Raw genomic sequence first — 17,731 nt, forward strand, 5'->3', positions numbered from 1 at the left:
CCCCACCCCGGGTCAGTAGCAGGTGACCCAGCACCCGGTCCTGCCAGCACCTGGTGGCACAGGCCAACCAGATGAAGGCAGCTCACGTCCCCCCACAACACACAGGTCATGTATGCCGAGCGGTGGGGCCTGGAGCCCTGCGCCCTGCCTGTGATCGTGAACATCTCTGCGGCCCACTGTGACACGCTGGATTTCAGCCCCCTAGACGAGTCCTCATCCCTCATCTTCTACAACGTCAGCAAGCACCCGCGAGGCGGCAAGCAGAGGAAGGCCCGTGTCCTACAGGCCGGCACACCTCTGGGGCTCATGGCATACCTCTACTCCAGGTGCGGCTGCCCATCCCCCAAGCAGGGAGTTGGGCCTGTGAGATCCCCTGGACCCCTTCATGCCTTTTGAAAGCAAAAGGGAGACAGAAAAAAAGAAACAGGCCCCAAGAGGTGAATGAGGTGAGGACAGTCTGCCTTCCCTCATCTGAGATGGGTTTATCCTTTTTTTCATTTAAAAAGTATTTTCATCAGAACTTTAAGCGGCCCATGTCAGCTGCCATCTGCCTTCTTTTTTTTTTTTAAAGATTTTATTTATTTATTTGACAGAGAGAGATCACAAATAGGCAGAGAGGCAGGCAGAGAGAGAGAGGAGGAAGCAGGCTCCCTGCTGAGCAGAGAGCCCGATGCGGGACTCGATCCCAAAACCCTGAGATCATGACCTGAGCCGAAGGCAGCGGCTTAACCCACTGAGCCACCCAGGCACCCGCCATCTGCCTTCTTCACCAAGCTCTTGGCCAGACCTGCACCTGGAGTTGCAGGTGCACCCAAGCAGGTGCTGGGGAATGCAGCCACGCACAATTAATCTCCCAGGAGGCTTCTAAAACGAAACACACACAGGAGCCTCAGAGACATGTGTGGATCACAGCCACTGTGCTAGGTTAAAACACCCCATAATTAACTGTCTAGCTCCCCAGGGCCCACGAGGGAGCTTGGTCTCAGCACGCGTGTTGAATTATTTTTGCAGCCACTGTCTCTAGGCATGAGCATGTGTGGTCATTAGACCCCCGAACAGATATGCAAGGTGTACGTACTCACCCTGTTGCAGGGAGGACCAGCCCCTCATACCCAGGGTCACAGGCACCCCCAGGACACCCCACAGACCCCTCCATCCTTGGCCCCTCCTGACCACCTGAGATTCCCTTGACGCAACAGCCTGGCAGCTCAGGGGTGGGTACGGACTACCTTCCCAGGCGGTGGTGGGAGGCCTCACCCAGTCTTGGCTTTGGGAGACCCATGACACACTTAGGAACCCCCAAGGCCTTCTTTGCGCTGGAGGCTCTGGAGACCCAGATCTGATGGTCAGGTGTCAGCAGGGGACACTGGGGGCTATCGGGGAACAGGGAAGTCTCCGAAAGCAGGGGCCTTCCGGTCCTCTGAGGACAGCATCTCTTCCCATGCAAACTGAACTCCCGAGTGGGCTGCACCTGGCTGTGCTGGGAGCCTCCACTGGTGGATGGCCCAGGTAGACCTTTGCAAGATGGGTATAGGACGCACACACACACCAAGCGCTGGCTGTGTGATTATAGGAGACGTGAATACATGTGTCTGCATATGTATGAGCAGTGTGTGTGTGTGTGTGAGAGAGAGTGGGGGTGTGTATTTGCATGGGTGTGTGTGTGCACATGGGGGCAAATGTGCATGGGCCTGTTGTGTGCATGTGTGATGTGTGAGGGGGTGCACGTGTGTGTGCTATGCATGTGGGTGGTATATGCATGTGTACGAATGTACATGGGTGTGTATGCATGTGTGGGTGTGAGCGGGCTGTGTGCATGTGTGCTAGGTGAGTGAGTGGGGGTGTAAGTGAAGTATTTGTGTGCATGTAGGGGGCATGTGAGTAGGGTGTGGGATGTGTGTATGTGCATGCATGGGTGCTGTGTGCACATGGGGGTGTGAGTAGGGTGTGTGTATGCGTGTGTTACGGTGTGTGAGTGAGGTATGTGTATGTGTGCGTGCAGGTGTGTGTGAGTATATGTGCACACGTGGGGGTGTGAGTAGGTGCATGGGTGTGTGTGTGTGCATGTGTGCGTGGGGTGGGTATGTGCAGGTGAAGGTATGAGTAGGGTATGAGTGAGCAGGGTGAGTGGGGTGTGTGTACAAGCATGGGTGTGGGGGGTGTGAGTGAGGTGTGCACGGGTGTGTGCGTACATGCATGGGAGTGCGTGTGGAGGCCTACTGTGTGCTGCGTGTGTGTGTGCGTAGGATCTCCAACGACAGGGGGGTCTTCACTCGCGAAGGCTGTGGTTTATCCTCGCGGGCTGGGCCCGACCCCGGCCGCGGCACCCCCAGCCCACAGAAGCCCCAGGGTGACCACGTGGCTGGCCCCCCTCATTCTTTGGACCCAGGTCTCAGCTCTGCAGCACATCGTCCAGTGGCTAAGGAGGCGGCCTCGCCGGCACCCACACACCTTCCTCGTTTCTGGAACTCAGTCACTGACCTGCATGGTGACCCCTGACCGCGGGCTCTCTGGGGCACCCCTGTGGGTGGGGGACACTCGGTGAAGGGTAAGGACCCTCATTCCCTCAACTACCTGGTTTTGTCCTGAAGAAACTGCGAACCTCGGGGCACTGATTGCTGCTCTCGTTTCTAACTCAGTGAGTTCCAGTACGGGGCTGGGGCCGCCGCGTGCGCAGAGATTTCTGAGTAGGTTCTAGAAGCAGATAATGAGGGTGCCTCCAGAATCAGTGGTGAAGAAGGTCCTCTCACCAGAAACGGTTGGGAGTCGCTACTGTTACCAGCGCCCACGTGCACCTTTTACTTCCCCGAAGGGTTCTCTTGCCCACCATCCTGCCGGCATGGGCACATGTGTACACACGCTCACACACACAACTCACGCCTTCACATTCACGCACGTTCACACGCGCACTCTCTCACATTCGCCCCAGAACCGCTAACGAAGGCTGCAGGGAGCCGGGCCTCCCCCACTTTCCTGCGGCCCAGGGAAGGTCTGGTGGGGGGACTGGCTGCTCGCGTGCGCGGGGAGAACCCACGAGCCGGGGCCCTGGCCCCTGTGACCCGACCGCCTCTCTCCACCCAGCGACGCCTTCCTGGAGGGCTACGTACAGCAGTTCCTCTACACGTTCCGCTACTTCTGCACCCCCCAGGACTTCCTGCACTTCCTCCTGGACCGCATCAACAGCACCCTGTCCGGGTACGGCCGCGGGCCCCGGGCCTCACAAGGGCAACACAGCCCCAGGGTGGACCCCGTGGCGCCCGGTTAGTGACCATGAAGGGCGACAAGGTCCCCAGTGACCCTGACGAGGATGGGGGCAGAGCCGGGTGGGAGAAGGAAGAACACGGACAGGGGACACGGGGTCCTGAGGGAAGGGAGGCAGCGGCAGGAGGGGAGCGTGGCCAGAGAGAGGCCTCGGCTCTGGAGGTCGTGAGGATCGGGGAAGGCTGAGGGTAGGGGCAGGACAGGTAGCAAGGTGGCTGGGGGGGGGGGCACGCCCGTCCACTGGCCGGGGGCAGCCCAGGGGGAGGAGGGCCCTGCCAGCACTCAGCGGGGGGCTGGGATCCTGGGATCAGGGGGAGCTAGAGGGACGTGGCACCGCCAGATTCCCCCTGCACTCCCTCCCTGGGGGCAGGGACTCACAGGAGAGACGTCGGCCCGTGGAGCCCGGCTCCCGCCTCACCTCTTGCTCGAGTGTCCGCACGCTGCCTCCCAGACCCCGTCGTCTCAGGCCCTGGCTGCAGGAGGGGACAGGTGCTCCAGGACTGGGCGCCAGGCAAGGGCGGAGGAAAGCAGCAGGTTCCTGCCCAGTCACCGAGCCTGTGGCCCAGCTGCACAGCTCCTGCCTCTCCTGTCCCCTGAGGAAGGAGGGTTGTGCAGAACTAGCCCTGGAAGGCAGAGCCACGCTCGGACCCCACTCATGCCCCGTGCTCGGCGGGGTGACTGCCGCCCGCCATGTGCCCAGTGCAGCAGACGGGCCTGCCTCGGCCAGCCGGTGGCCCCCGCATGGCTCAGGCCTCCTCCCCTCTGCCTGCAGGGCCCACCAGGACCCCACGTCGACCTTCACCAAGATCTACAAGCGGAGCTTCTGCCTCCTACAGGCCTGGCTGGAGGACTGCTACGCGGTGGACTTCACGCGGAACTCCGGGCTCCTGAGCAGGCTGGAGGACTTCATCTCCTCCAAGGTGACCGGGGGCAGAGCACCCGAGCAGTCCCTGCACCGCCACGGGCTGCACTCGGGCGCTCAGAGCCGCCGCCCCGGTCTGGGGGCAAGTGACCGCCTTGTGCTCCTGCCCAGATCCTGCCCCTGGACGGCTCCGCCGAGCACCTGCTGGGCCTCCTGGAGGTGGGCACCGACCGGTGGGCCGAGGGCTCCTCGCGCGGCACCGACCTGGAGGACCCCAAGGAGGCCGAGGACGACGCCAGACCTCTCAATGCCCTCTGTAAGAGGCTCTCAGAAGACGGCATCTCCCGGAAGGTGGGGGCCTCTCCCAGGCAGGGCAGCTCCCAGCGCTCAGCCTGAGCTCAGAGAACACGGAGCGCGCACGCCCACACACGCCCACACACACGTGTGAGCACGCACAGGCCCCCCAAGTTGCTGGTCCTAGGCACTGGCCCCAGGAGGTTGGCACTGCCCTCCCCTCCTCGCTCCATGCAAGGCCAGGTGCTCAGATGACCTAACGTTTCTGACCCTCGGGCCAGAGGTCTGGGTGGAAGAAACCATTGTCATGAAATGGCCTGGGATTCGGGCCGGGTCTGTGGGGACCTGTCCATAATGTCGGGGGATGGCCCCAAATCCCAGTGCCTCTGTCCCTGGGGGACCTGCTGAAGTGTCCTTGAGCCAGCACGGCCCCAGCGGGAGGGGTTTGCTCCTTGGCTCTACCTGAGGCGGCCTGAAGGGTCCCGGACCCGGGGCCAGCCTGCTCCCCCTCCAGCACCCCACCCCCAGAGGCTGCCCCCAGGCAGGTCCGGCTGTGCCGGTGGCCCTTCAGCACAGCCTGCCCTTGCCCTGCAGAGCTTCCCCTGGAGGCTGTCCCGGGGCAACGGGCTGGCCCTGCCGCACAAGGAGCGCCAGTACACCATCGCGTCCGCCCTGCCCAAGCCCTGCTTCTTCGAGGACTTCTACGGCCCCTATGCCAAGGCCAACGAGAAGGGGCCCTACTTCCTGACCGAGTACAGCACCCACCAGCTCTTCAGCCAGCTGACTTTGCTGCAACAGGTGTTGGGGGCCGCCGGCCGGCCCCGGGGGAGGGGGACAGGTCCTGGGGCAGAGGGTGAGGGCCTGTGCGCAGCTCCCCCGCAGGGGCATCCTGAGGAGGGATGCTCTGGTGCTAGAGAGAGGTTTACAGGAGGAACGTGTGGAGGGCAGGGAGTGGGGCTAGAGGCACAGGTAGGAGCTGTGGGGAGAGCGCCAGGAAGGGCTGCAGCGGCAGGCAGACCCTCCCCTGCCCCCTGCCCCATCGTCCCTACACGCCCATCTTGCAGGCACTAGAGGCGCCCTGCGGGCCTCCTCCTTCCTGGCTCCTCAGCTCCCCCAGCCCCGCCCCCAGGCGCCCCACCCTGTGGCTCCCCCTCCAAACCCCGCCATCCTGGGCCCTGTGTCACTTGGCAGGAGACAGTAGTGACGGTGACCCCAGTGATCCTACCTAGGGTCACGGCAGCCGGGCAGAGAGAGGATCCCCCGAGACACCGCGGGGTCCGCGAGGACAGGACTGAGCGTCTGTGTCGCTGTCTCCGGCAGGAATTATTTCAGAAGTGCCATCCCGTCCACTTCCTGAACTCCCGGGCCCTGGGCGTCATGGACAAAAGCGTGGCCATCCCCAAGTGAGTGTTCCCCTGTGGGGCGTCACCCCAGAGTCCTGGGACGAATGGCTGGTGGAAGGGTCTTGGGGACCTCATCGGAGTGTCTCGTGGTGGACTCTCGTGACCAAAGGAAGACCCCGGGGTCATGAACGGCCCCGGAGCTGGGCCCTCCCCTTTTCCCCGCGCCCATCCTGCGGCCGCCCCGAGGATCCGGAGAGACCCTGCAGCCCCAGGGCCGGGCAGGGCCACCTCCACGTGTCCTCCTCGCCGCCACGGGCACCCGGGTCTCTTCCAGAGCCGGCTCCTCCGAGTCCCTGTCAGCCAAGACCTGCAGCTTGTTTCTGCCCAGCTACGTCCAGGACAAGTACCTGCTGCAGCTCCTGCGCAGCGCGGATGACGTCAGCACCTGGGTGGCGGCGGAAATCGTGACCAGCCACACGTCCAAGGTGGGTGCCTCGGCAGCTGCCCCCTCAGAGGAGGGCTGGGGCATCGCCGCACGGGCACACGGTGCCTCCCGTGGAACCCAGTCGCACCTTCTCCAAGCGCCGGGAATCCACAGGCCCGACCCCGGCCAAGGGGGACAGTGGCGTCTCAGCTTCTGTCGGTGGCACCGGACGCCGTCCAGCTGTCCAGGCCACACCCCGGCCTCACGTGACTCTTCCGTCTCGCAAACGCACACTGGCTCTGGTCACCGTGACCAGCCTCTCCTCCAGGGGCCTTGCACACGTGTGTACTCGCTGCTGCACCCACGGTCTTCCACAGACACACCCGTCACACACGCGCCTCACACTCACTCCGGGGCTCTCCTGGTCACCATCTCGGACGCACAGAGACCCTCCTGCCCCGTGGATCTCCTTACTGGCTCCCTGACACACGCGCCGTCGCAGTCCCTGACACACGCGCCCCCTCCCCCACACCCGCGCACACGGACCCTCCCCGCTCACGCTCAGGCTTCAGTCAGAGCGTCACCCTGGGGGCTCCGTCCACACCCCCGCCCGAGCCAGGTCCCAAGGCTGGGAACCGGGACTCCCAGGTGTCCCCAAGCCCGGACCCTCCGAGGGTGGGGACCCGCTCGGCCACAGGCGGTGGGGGGTGTTCTCGGCCGGCGAGACTCAGGTCGGCCCGTCGAGGCCGAGCGCTTGCTGCTCTGGGGCCTCTTCTAGGGCCTTGGGGCCTTGGCCCGGACGGAGGGTGTCTCAGCCTCGGCCACTGACCTGCTCTAGGCCGGGTGCTGCACAGGCCAAGGGGGACAGTCCCCTGCCTCGGAGCCGGCACCTTGCTCCAGGCTCCTGCCGCTCAGGAGAGCCGGGGGGACGGAGGGCCCCGGTCCCTGGTGCGTGTGCGCCTCCGGCCCGCCGACGCCCTGTCCCCAAGGCCTCCAGCTTCCTGCCACCCGAGGCTGGCGGCGGACGGCGGGTCCCTGGAGTCCTGCCCAGTGACGTGGCACATGGGGAGGGACGGTCGGGACCCCTCGGGCTCCTCCTGTGAAACAGAAGCCCCTTCCCACGGGGGTGGGCTTCCCACCCCTCTGAGGGCCGCTGCGGCCACACGACGGACCCCGGCCCCAGCACCGGGTTCCCTCAAGCATGATCCTCACCGGGGCTGGCCCTGGGCAGAGCATCAGGGGGACACTGAGGGGTGGGGGTGCCTCTGTTCCGCCCCAGCTGCCCCCAGCCCTCAGAGGCCCCCCCCTCCTCATCGGACGGCAAAGCGCAGGTGAACCTCACCAGCCTCTGCAGCTGGTTTTGCTTTTTCTAACTTCCCCCGTGTGTCCGCTCACCCCAGACGCGCGGCCATTAGCACTGGCAGCGCTCCTGCTTTCCCCTCCGGGGTGAGCTTCCAGGCTTTAGGGGTTTGTCGGCGGCACACTGACCCATCCTCGTTTGTGCCAGGATGCGGGGACAGCTTAACGACTTCGCAGTGTCCCAGTGTCCCTAGCGGCGTCAGGACGTAGCTTCCCGAAATCAGGTCTGCAGACGGGGCCATCTACGGTCCCTTCCTGACCTCCGCTTCCCAGGGTCTTCCTCCGCCGGAGCCCCCAGAAAGAGGGAGGACGGGTCCCCTCACAGCCCGAGGGAGAAGCTGGGCTCTGTGTCCCGAGCCTGCAGGCGCCCTGCCCAGCGGGGCAGCACGGAGCGTGGACACACGCGCTGGCCTGTGCACTCAACGGGGCCATCTGCGGAGGGACACGTGCTCGTGGGCGCCCAGCTTAGAAGGGCAGGAAGGACTCGTGGGGTCGCGGGGGCAAAACTCCATCCACAGTCGTGAAAGTCTTCCCGCATCCCCGTAAGCAAGGACAGAACGACAGACGAGGGGCCCGCGGCCCTTCCACAGACCTGCTTGCTGCCTGCTGGCCCGTCTCGTGGGCTGTGAGCTGCTTACTGTGACGTCAGAACGACCCAGAAGACTGACCTTCGTCCTTGTGAACTGTGGTCAAGAAAAGAGCTAAAAGTCAAATTTTGAGCCAGAGACTGTGACGGGGCCGTCATCAGACGTCCCTGGTGGCCGCCGTGCGGTCCGTGCAGGCGGCGCAGCGCGGAGAGACGAGGTGGAGGAGGAAAACGCTGAAGCTCGTCGCCCGAAGGAGAGCTCGCCGGCTCTTTTTTTAGATGAAAAATGGTGGGTTTCAGCCTCATCAGACAGTCTCACGTGGGCTGGAACACGGCTGCCAAAGATGTCCGTCCGCAGGCCAATGGGTGAGCAGGACGATCTGTCTGTCCTGCGGACTCCAGCCCCGCCTCAAGGAGGAGCGAAGTCCTGACACGGGCGTGCATGAGCCCGGGGGACAGGACGTGGGCGGCCAGTCACAGAAAGACACACGCCACGTGGCGCCAGCCTAGGAGGCCCGTGGGGTAGCCGAAGTCAGAGCCCGGAAAGTGGAAGGCTGGGGCCGGGGCTGGGGGCGAGGGAAGGGGAGCGGGGCTCCGACGGTCGCCGTGGCAGGGTTACAGGGCAGAGACGTGGAAGCTGTAGCAGTAGCAGGCGCGTAGCTAACACTCCTGAGCTGTTCGAGAAAGGGTTCAAGAGCCGATTTTATGTTACGCATTTTTACCGCATTTAAAAAAAGGAAAGATGTGACGGACCAGTTTTCTCTGAAAGTGCTGGAAAGTATATTTTGCATCTATTTAAACGTATGAAGAAAAAATTGGGATGTCAACTTAAAAAGTATAAGCCGGTAAATGTCGTTCAAGATCCTTTAAGAGCCTGGTAAGCCGGTCAGCTGGGAGGCGACCATGGGGAGCCAGGGGCCCGTCTGTGCGACCACACAGGCAGGGCCAGGCCCGGGGAAGGGGAAGGGGAAGAGGCCTGTGCTTGGCACCCACAGACAATGCCCCACCTGAAGGCCCCGGCCCTGGCGGCAGTTGGCGAGGCAGCTCTGAAAGGCTGCGCCCCATTAGGAATGAGAGCCCCGTGGGCTGTTCCCGCCGGATCTGCCGACTGGCTAAGCACAGAGGAGCGGGGAGTGTGGGGACCCGCGGGAACAAAGCCACCCCACGCCGACACCGTCGGGCTCTGGAACCCCACGAGGGGTGGATCCCCCCAGGCAGAAAATGAGAAGAAGCTGCCGGCTCGCCTCCCGGGGTCCCCTAGATGCACCCGCAGTAGATGCGCCCTCCTGACGCCGAAGCTGTGCCCCTCCCCCGCATCTGTCCGCAGGCTAGAGGTTTGTCTGGGGAGTGACCGTGCCCTCGAGCAGTGAGGGTGACTTCCTTTCACATCTTTGTGCTTTCAAGTCATGCCTGTCCTCCTGCGTCTCCGGGCAACCCCTCTCGCCGGCCTGCTTCCCCCACGCAGCGCCCCTCGCTGCCCCGGCTGCCAGGCGCTGGGTCACTCTGCCGGGCCCCCGGGCTGTCTACCCGCTTGTGTCCCGCGGGAGGACTGAGTGTGGCCTCTGGTTCCAGCTGCAGGTGAATCTGCTGTCCAAGTTCTTGCTGATCGCGAAGTCTTGCTACGAGCAGAGGAACTTCGCCACAGCCATGCAGATCCTGGGAGGCCTGGAGCACGTGGCCGTGAGGCAGTCCCCTGTGAGTCGCCCCCAGAGCCACGGGCTGCAGGCAGGCACGTGGGCACTGGCGTGGCCGTGGGGGCTCACCCTTGCTTTTATTTCAGGCCTGGAGAATTCTCCCCGCGAAGATAGCGGAGGTCATGGAAGAGTTGAAAGCGGTGGAGGTACGGGCGCCGTGTGCGCACTCCTGGCCGCCTGGGTCCCCGGGGCTCCCCTACGGACGTTCTCTGCGCATCCCTTGGCAGTCACCGGGCAGAGCCTGCTTGGCGGCCCCACGCCACCCCCGTCCCGAGTTGGCCTGGTCTTGCCCGTCTCCCCGCGGGGCAAAGACTGCAGGTACAGATGCCCAGAGGACCCGACCGAGCTTGGCTGACCCGCTGGCCTCCTTGCTTCTCTCAAAGTGCAGAGGCTGCCTCCCGAGATCTCGAGCGAGGAGACGCTGGAAGGCTGGGCATTTCCCCAGAGGCGGCCCTAGGAGCCGACCACCAAACACCGCTCTCCGCAGGGTGGGTGGGCCGTGTGTGTCCTCAGTCGACACCACAAACAGGTCCTTCAAGTCGGGCAGCCTGGGTCACGGCCTCCTTGGGGCAGCTGGGTCACCCGGCTATTTTCTGGAGCCCAGAGAGAGTAAGTTAGGAAACAAGTTTGCCATTTCTGATGGCGGGAAGTGTGTGGCTTTCTCATGGGCGTCCACGTTCCCTTGGTATCTGCCAGCTTCAGACGTCCGGACGTCCAGCCCAGACCCCATCCTCCGAGGTACAGCGTGGATGGGATGTACATCAGGGCTGTCGCCTCCCTGAGGGGCCGTCCCCGTGCCGACCGGGGTTGCCTGAGCAGAGCGCCCCAGACTGACCTCTCCCCCGTCTCCCCCTGCCCACACCCCCGACTGGGCCCCCAGGTCTTCCTGAAGAGCGACAGCCTGTGTCTGATGGAGGGGCGGCGCTTCCGGGCACAGCCCACGCTGCCCTCGGCCCGCCTCCTGGCCATGCACGTCCAGCAGCTGGAGACGGGGGGCTTCACCATGACCAACGGCGCCCACCGGTGGAGCAAGCTCAGGTGAGGGGCCGGGCTCCCAGCAGCCTCATGGGACCCTCGTGCCGGCTGCACAGCACCCATGGCCAGTCCTCTGCCTGGGCCGGTGGTGCCACGCTTCCCCTGCCTGGCACCCCTGGGGGAGGTGCAGACTGGGGGCTGCTTGTGAAAACCACCATGGCGACCCCAGACAAAGAGGGTCATGCTCATCTCTGCCTCGGAAACCACAAGCTGCCTCCAGCCCTGCTCTCCGGGGGTCCCAGGCCTCCGTGGAGATGCCCCCCCACATCTCACAGGCCTGGGCCAGCCTCTCTCCCAGGCACCCCCACAGCCTTGGACGCACCTGCCCTTCCACCCCCTGCGCCACCCACGCATGCAGACAGGTGAGGCCGGTCAGGCCGTGGTCCGGCTGCACACCCCTTAGGGTCAGGGCAGACCTCAGGAGGCACAGCCCAGGGGACCTGGAGCCCGGAGGTTCCGACCTCCTTCTGGCCACCAACTCAGTTTTTTAGGAGACAACACAGAGCACACTAGTCCGTGTTAGCAAAAAGGAAACTAACAATTGGAGGGAAGGCCACGACCCAGAAGGAGCAAGGGCAGAGGCCCACTGCCGACTCTTCCCTCTGTTTTAGGTCTGGATGTATGTTCACGTCTGTCTGTATTTATCTGGGTGGCGGGGAGGGCAGAAAGAGAGAGAATTCCGCGCAGGCTCCATGCCCAGCGCAGAGCCCCACGCGGGGCTCGCTCTCAGGACCTGATGGAGATCGTGACCTGAGCTGAAATCAAGAGTCGGACCCATCGCTGACTGAGCCACCAGCCGCCCACGTGTTTGCCTTTTAATGACCAAAGTGCCGTCCTTCCTACGGGAGGTGCTGTCTCTTTACCCACAGTCAGGGTGAGAACATCTGTCTGCACAGTCCACAGCCTCCCCCGGGCAGAATTACCGACTTCCGCTTCGTGATCCCAGTTTTCTTGGATGACACCCGGGGGTGTCTGGTCACAGTCCCCTTCTCGCTCTCCGGGCCAGCGAGCCCCAGCTCACAGCCTTGGCCAATGCCCAGGGTGTAAATACTTGGGTGACGGAGGCTCTTGATGTCCCTGAACACGGAGCTGGGGAGAAACACGTGCCCAGGGACCCCTAAGCACATCCTGACTGACCTGCATCTGTCTGGCTCCTCCGTCGGGGTTCAGGGCCTGACACTGGGGTGTGCTCCCGTCAGACCCTGAGCACCAACCAGGCCCAGCACAGCTTTTCAGTACATGTTTACGGACTGAAGAGTGGACCGACGGGCAGGACGGACAGAGGGTGGGCGGGGTGCAGGCGGGCAGACAGGCCCGAGTACTGAAATGAGGTTGGGCCTTGGGAATAAATACAGAAAACTGAGCCCAGAGTTTGTACCGGAGGAGGCATGGGTTGGACACTCGTGGGACATGCTGGGAACTGACCGGCACAGGCTGGTGCAGACTGACGGCTCACTTCTTCTCCCTACACAGAAACATAGCCAAGGTGGTGAGCCAGGTGCACGCGTTCCAGGAGAACCCCTACACGTTCGCGCCCGACCCCAAGCTGCAGTCCTACCTCAAGCAAAGAATCGCACGCTTCAGTGGGGCTGACATTTCCATTTTAGCCGCAGACAACAGAGCCTCCTTGCACGAGATCACCAACGAAAAGCACTCCCGGAAAATCCAGGACAAGTTACGGAGAATGAAGGCCACGTTTCAGTAACGGGGACAGCGGGTCTGGTGTGGATTCCAAAGCGAGGACCGACCCGGGTAGAAAAGAGGCGCCTGCTTGCTGTCCCAGGCCCAGAGGCCCCAGCAGCGCGGCTCCTGCCACCGCAGACGAGGGAGCCTGACCACGGCGCAGGAGCTGGGGCTCAGCCTGGGCGGCATGGTGCATGCCCGGGGGGCACCGGGAGGCGGAGGCTCAAGGGCCCGGCTGAGCCGGAGAGAACAGGCTCCAGTGCAGGTCGGGGTGCTTCTGCTCGTGTAAGACTATTTAAAAATTAAACAGACATAGAGTAAGTGGACCCCCAGGAGCCACATACCCATTCACACTTCTTAACTACAAACCCGCTCTCACCCGACTCCCCAGGGGTCCTGCCCCCCAAAACTCCACAGCCACCCACCCCGAGTCAGAGCACTGTTTCACGAGTCTGGCTTATGTCTGCTCAGCAACCAAGGACCAAAATGACCTCTGACCCCCACGCCAACCACAGGGTTCCAGGGGTTTCCAAAACCTTCCAGTGGGGCCCTGAGACGTCTCAGTGGCCCAAGTGCCAACCCGGGTCCACGTTCCTATTCCCATGCCCAGACCTGCCCCCAACACTCCAACCTCCCCCTCCCTTCCACTCAGACCCTCCCAAACCCCTGCCACCCTCTCTCGGACCGTTCTGCACACCCCAGACTTCCCCGACCCCTCCTTCCAGACCACTCTAGGGGCCCAGCTCAGCTCATCCCCATTCCAGCCCGCATGGGGGTACCTGAGCTTCGCAGGCCTGATGGGGTCTCATCCTGACCGGGCCTCTGGCTGCTGGCGAGCCTGTCCCAGCTCCTCGCCGGCAGCCCCCCAGTGCCCGTGGCCCCGCGCACCCTCCAGCCTTGCCAACCCCCGCCACTTAGAACAGCTCCAGGTACGGCCTGCCAGGCTCTGCTTTCTAGCCAAGCACACCGGACACAGACTCGGGCCTCAGGGGCCCTGGGAGCACCCCCTAGTCCCACCCGGTGGCACGGGGGCTCAGGCCTAGGGCCCACGCCATCGGCCCCACGCCCAGGCTCTGCTCACCTTCACCCCGCTTTGTTGGCACAGCGGCAGCAATGACGTTTGCCGCTTGGACGGTACCAGGCTCTTCCCCCAGGGCTCCGTTCCCCAGCAGCCGGCGTTGGGCATCTGTCTGCTCAGCGGGTGAAAGGCACCCTTGGCCCGAGGCACCAGGGCCAGGACGGTGTGGCAGATGGTGCGGAGGATGGAGCGGTCGCATCCGTTGCGCCCGGGAGCTCAGACCCTGGGCACCCCCCGGGCACCAGTGCTCTCGCTGGGAGACCCCAGGTGGCTCTCTCGTTTCGGAGTCAGGGATTCTCTGGAACACGCAGCTGGTGGTGTTTCGGAAGTCTGCTCCTTGTGCTCGAACACCGAGCCGGTCACCTCCGGCTGTCCCCCCGAGATCGTCCAGGACAGGGGAGGGACCCGTGCACCAGCCCAGCAGACGGGGTTTGGCCTTCGTGCGACGTCTGGGGTCGTCCTGAACAACACCTGTGTTCTCAGATGCCGACCTTAACACAGGGAGTGTCACTGAGCCTGAAACTGAGTCAGCATCTGGCGCAAACAAACATTCCAATCCTAACGATTCCTTCACGGGGAAGTGACCGGGCCTTCAGCTTAAGCACGACCGTCTGCATGTCGCCCGAATGTCACCGGCACAGATTTCTAAATAAAATCATTTCTACTGATGGCTTCCATGGGCCTTATTTTGTCTGTCTCCAAAGTGAGCCTTGCTTTTGGGGTCAGGGTGGGCTCCTTCGTGGCCAAAGACAACTCCAGGGGTGCTCACGAAGGCACAAGGGGACGAGAAGTCCCAGCCACAGCCGCGTCCTTGGGTGGCACAGACAAGGGCCAGATCTGCTTATTCACTGAATTCAGGGCCCGCCACAAGCAAACCCTGGAGCCCCTGTGAGCAAGCTGCCAGAAACGTTACCTGCAAACCACCCAAGACAGCTGAGCCACTGAGGCCTCACGGCACACAGCCCCTGAGCTGCTCTGCCACAGACTCTGCCCAGCCAGTCCCACGTGGCAGGCCCCACGCTGCAGCAGGCCACCAACCTCAGCAGAGCCTAAGGGCAGACAGCCTGCCCCCGCCCTGCCCTGGGCGAGGCAGGGCTGTTCCCTCCAGGTCCGCACTGTGAAGGGTCCGGATAGACAAGCTCAGGATGGGGGGGGGGGGGGACTGCAAAAGGCGGGGTGGGAGACCACGGGTGCAAAGACTCTGGGGACTTCAGTGGCCGATGTGTCCGTCGCAGAATCATCTGGGGATGTCCCTGTAGTGCGTGATGAAGTCCTCCGTGGGGCAGGGCCGTCCCAGCAGAGTAAAAGCGCTTCGTAGAAGCAGCCTCCGTTAGGGGGTTCTGGAGTCCCTGTTGTGGGCGGGTAGGTGGTTTCGGTCCTCACCCACCTTCAGGTCACAGAACCCCGGTGTCGCTTCCTTCCTGGGACTGAGGAAGGCCGCGCAGATCTCCCTCCACTTCACTGGCCTAATCGAATCAATGGGTTTTCCTTTAGGTGAACTGACAGCTCGTGATCCCTTAGGACCCCGACGAGGCAGGCTTCCCAGGTCCCACGGCCATGTCGACCCTCCTACTCCAGATGGAGGCTGGCTCCGTGCACCGATGCTCTGGGGGCAGCCCCCACTATGCGCGACATCGGACCACCCCCAAGACTGCCACACTGTGCAAGCCCAAGATAACCCTAACGGGCTGAGCGGAGATGGAGAGAAATGTGTGGCCGGCCGGCCCAAGAGCCGCCTGTGGAGCCCAGGCCCTGGCCCTGGAAATGGCGCCCGGTCAGGAGGGAACGCTCAGCAGCGCGCCTGCACTTGGGTCCCAGCTCCCAGCTCAGCACTAGCAGCGTAACCGCCAGCGGCCGGCTCACTCCGTGCTAAGCCTCAGTCGTCCGCTGTGCACGGTGGGGTGCATGGGCTCTCTGCTCCCGGACGGGCTTCTGGTCTGTGTAAGGGGACCCCGTCTGCGGGCCCACCCGCCAGGGTGCCCCTGCAGACGAGCGGTTTGGGGTCGCTTCCTACGGCTGCTACGCTTTGAAGCCCGCTCTACAGGAGTCGGGGTTCTCGGGGGCACACGGTGCCAGGGGCTGTCCCATCTCTTTACCCTTTGGGGGGCCGACCTGCGCCACTGTGGGAAACAGCAATTTGAAGGGAAAGGGTGTGGCCAAAGACCACACAGGACCACACTCCCGCCAGTGGACTGACTTCTTGCTAGAGTCCTGATGAGCAATCCCAAAGCTCCCTTGCCTACACACAAGGGCTCATCAGTAAGTAAGAACATCGTGCATGAGGTTGCCAGCCTCCTGCTGTCAGAGAAGGAGCACCTCTGGTCTGTACCCCCAGATGCCAGCCGCACCCCCAAGTCGCGTCAACTAATGTCTCTGCACCTGCCCAAATAGACCCTGGAGGGAACTATTCCCCCCGGGAACCAGTGGCCTGGAAGCAGTGACACCCCAGAAGCATCAGGCACACCCTGTATCCAGATCTTGGATTGCAGATCTCATTTTCAAAAAAAAAAGAACCAGAGATTTTTGGAGAAGTGGCGGAAGGGCTGATTCTAGGGCTGGAGTGGGAAAAGTCCAAGATGAATGGAAGAATCAGGTCGTGCCACAAAGCAGAGATGTGCCAAGGCAGGGGTAGAGCATGTCAAAAGGACAAGGATGGGGCGCCTGGGGGGCTCAGTCATGAAGCATCTGTCTTTGGCTCAGGTCATGACCCCAGGATCCCGGGACTGAGCCCTGCATCAGGCTCCCTGCTCAGCAGTGGGAAGCCTGCTTCTCCCTCTCTCGCTGTCTCTCTCTCTCTCTCTCTGTGTCAAATAAATAAATTAAATCTTTTTAAAAAATTAAATCTTTAAATTTTTTTAATTTTTAATTTTAATTTTGTTAATTTTTAATTTAAATTTAATTTAATTTTAAATTTTAAAAATAAATTAAATCTTTAAAAAAAAAAAAAAGGACGCAAAACAAGAGGGAAAGGGGAAAGAGCTGGGGCCATCGGAGCCCCTAACGCGACAGCACAGGACTGCCCCCGGGAACAGAACACCCGCGAGTCCCCTGAACAGGAAGAATTCCAGGAGATTCCCAAACAACACATGTATGTGTCCCCCGGAAGTGCGGCCTGGTGACAGGCCCCAGCTGCAGCGCAGGAGGGGAAGCGGAGAGGCACTGCTTGGACTCTTAGGTCTTCTTCCCGAAAGCCCATACCCGCAGGCTCATCATGAGAAGGCACAGGACAGACCCAACTAGAGGGACACCCGCAGAGCACCTAACAGTGTCCCGCAAGTGTCAAGAACACGGAAGAAGCGTGCGCTGCTGCCAGGGCCCGGAGGGGACAGAGGAGGCAGGGCGACCAAACGCACAGCAGTCCCCAAGGCCGAGGCCGGGCAGGAAGGACATGTCTGTGCAAAACCTGGGGAACCCCGGAAAAACCCAAATGCAGCCTGCGGCTCCGCCGATGGTGCCATGCCCACGAGCTTCTCAGCTTGACAAAGGTGCCATGTCCCAGGGGAAGCTGGTCGGAAGGGACGCACAGGGACGCCAGCGCCTCCTCTGCCATCTGTAAATCTAAACTTGTCCCAGACTAAGACTGCTAGACCTAGTATACAAAATAGAACTGAGTTTTGTTTATTGCTGTATTCAATGACCTTGCTAAATTCATTCATTAATTCTAATAATGTGCTTGCAGATTATTTTGTATTTTCTATGTTTACAATCATATCACCTGCAAATAATGATGCTTTCACTTCCTCCTCTCCAATCTTTGTAAACCCTACTCCTTTTTCTTGTCTTATTGCTCTGGCTAGACTTCTAGAACAACGCTGAACGGAACCAGGATGGGCACCACCCTAACCCTAGTCGCAGGGGGCAAGGCTCAACCATCTGCGAGTCACGACGTGAGCCGTAGCTGCTCTTGATCAGAACAAAGCCGTGTTTCCTCTGAAGCGTGTGTGTGTGAGTGAGGACCCCCGGCCTGAGCACTGGTCTTGAGTCCGCGGTCTCAGGCTCGCCGCGGCGACCACACCTCCCGCGCACACTCGGCACCACCGCACGTGGGGGCGGGGCCCGCACACCACCGCCTCCGCGAACCACAGGCCCGGACGCACCTAAGGCAAAAGGGA

At 62.2% G+C, this 17,731-nt stretch overlaps 1 protein-coding gene across 1 annotated transcript in view; it reads left to right on the plus strand.

The window, feature by feature from the left end:
• The window catches only part of KNDC1 (kinase non-catalytic C-lobe domain containing 1), a 59,842-nt gene extending 45,555 nt beyond the window's left edge, over window positions 1-14,287 (plus strand). The window contains 11 exon segments of the mRNA XM_044240770.1: window positions 106-326; window positions 3,082-3,195; window positions 4,034-4,181; window positions 4,295-4,474; window positions 5,012-5,215; window positions 5,738-5,820; window positions 6,095-6,245; window positions 9,702-9,824; window positions 9,910-9,969; window positions 10,704-10,861; window positions 12,332-14,287. Of these exon segments, the coding sequence (XP_044096705.1) occupies window positions 106-326; window positions 3,082-3,195; window positions 4,034-4,181; window positions 4,295-4,474; window positions 5,012-5,215; window positions 5,738-5,820; window positions 6,095-6,245; window positions 9,702-9,824; window positions 9,910-9,969; window positions 10,704-10,861; window positions 12,332-12,563 (1,674 nt within the window). The 3' untranslated portion in view covers window positions 12,564-14,287.
• The last annotated feature ends 3,444 nt before the right edge of the window (window positions 14,288-17,731 follow it).

This window comes from Neovison vison, chromosome 2, assembly GCF_020171115.1.
Source record: "Neovison vison isolate M4711 chromosome 2, ASM_NN_V1, whole genome shotgun sequence".
Classification (NCBI taxonomy): Eukaryota; Metazoa; Chordata; class Mammalia; order Carnivora; family Mustelidae; genus Neogale; species Neogale vison.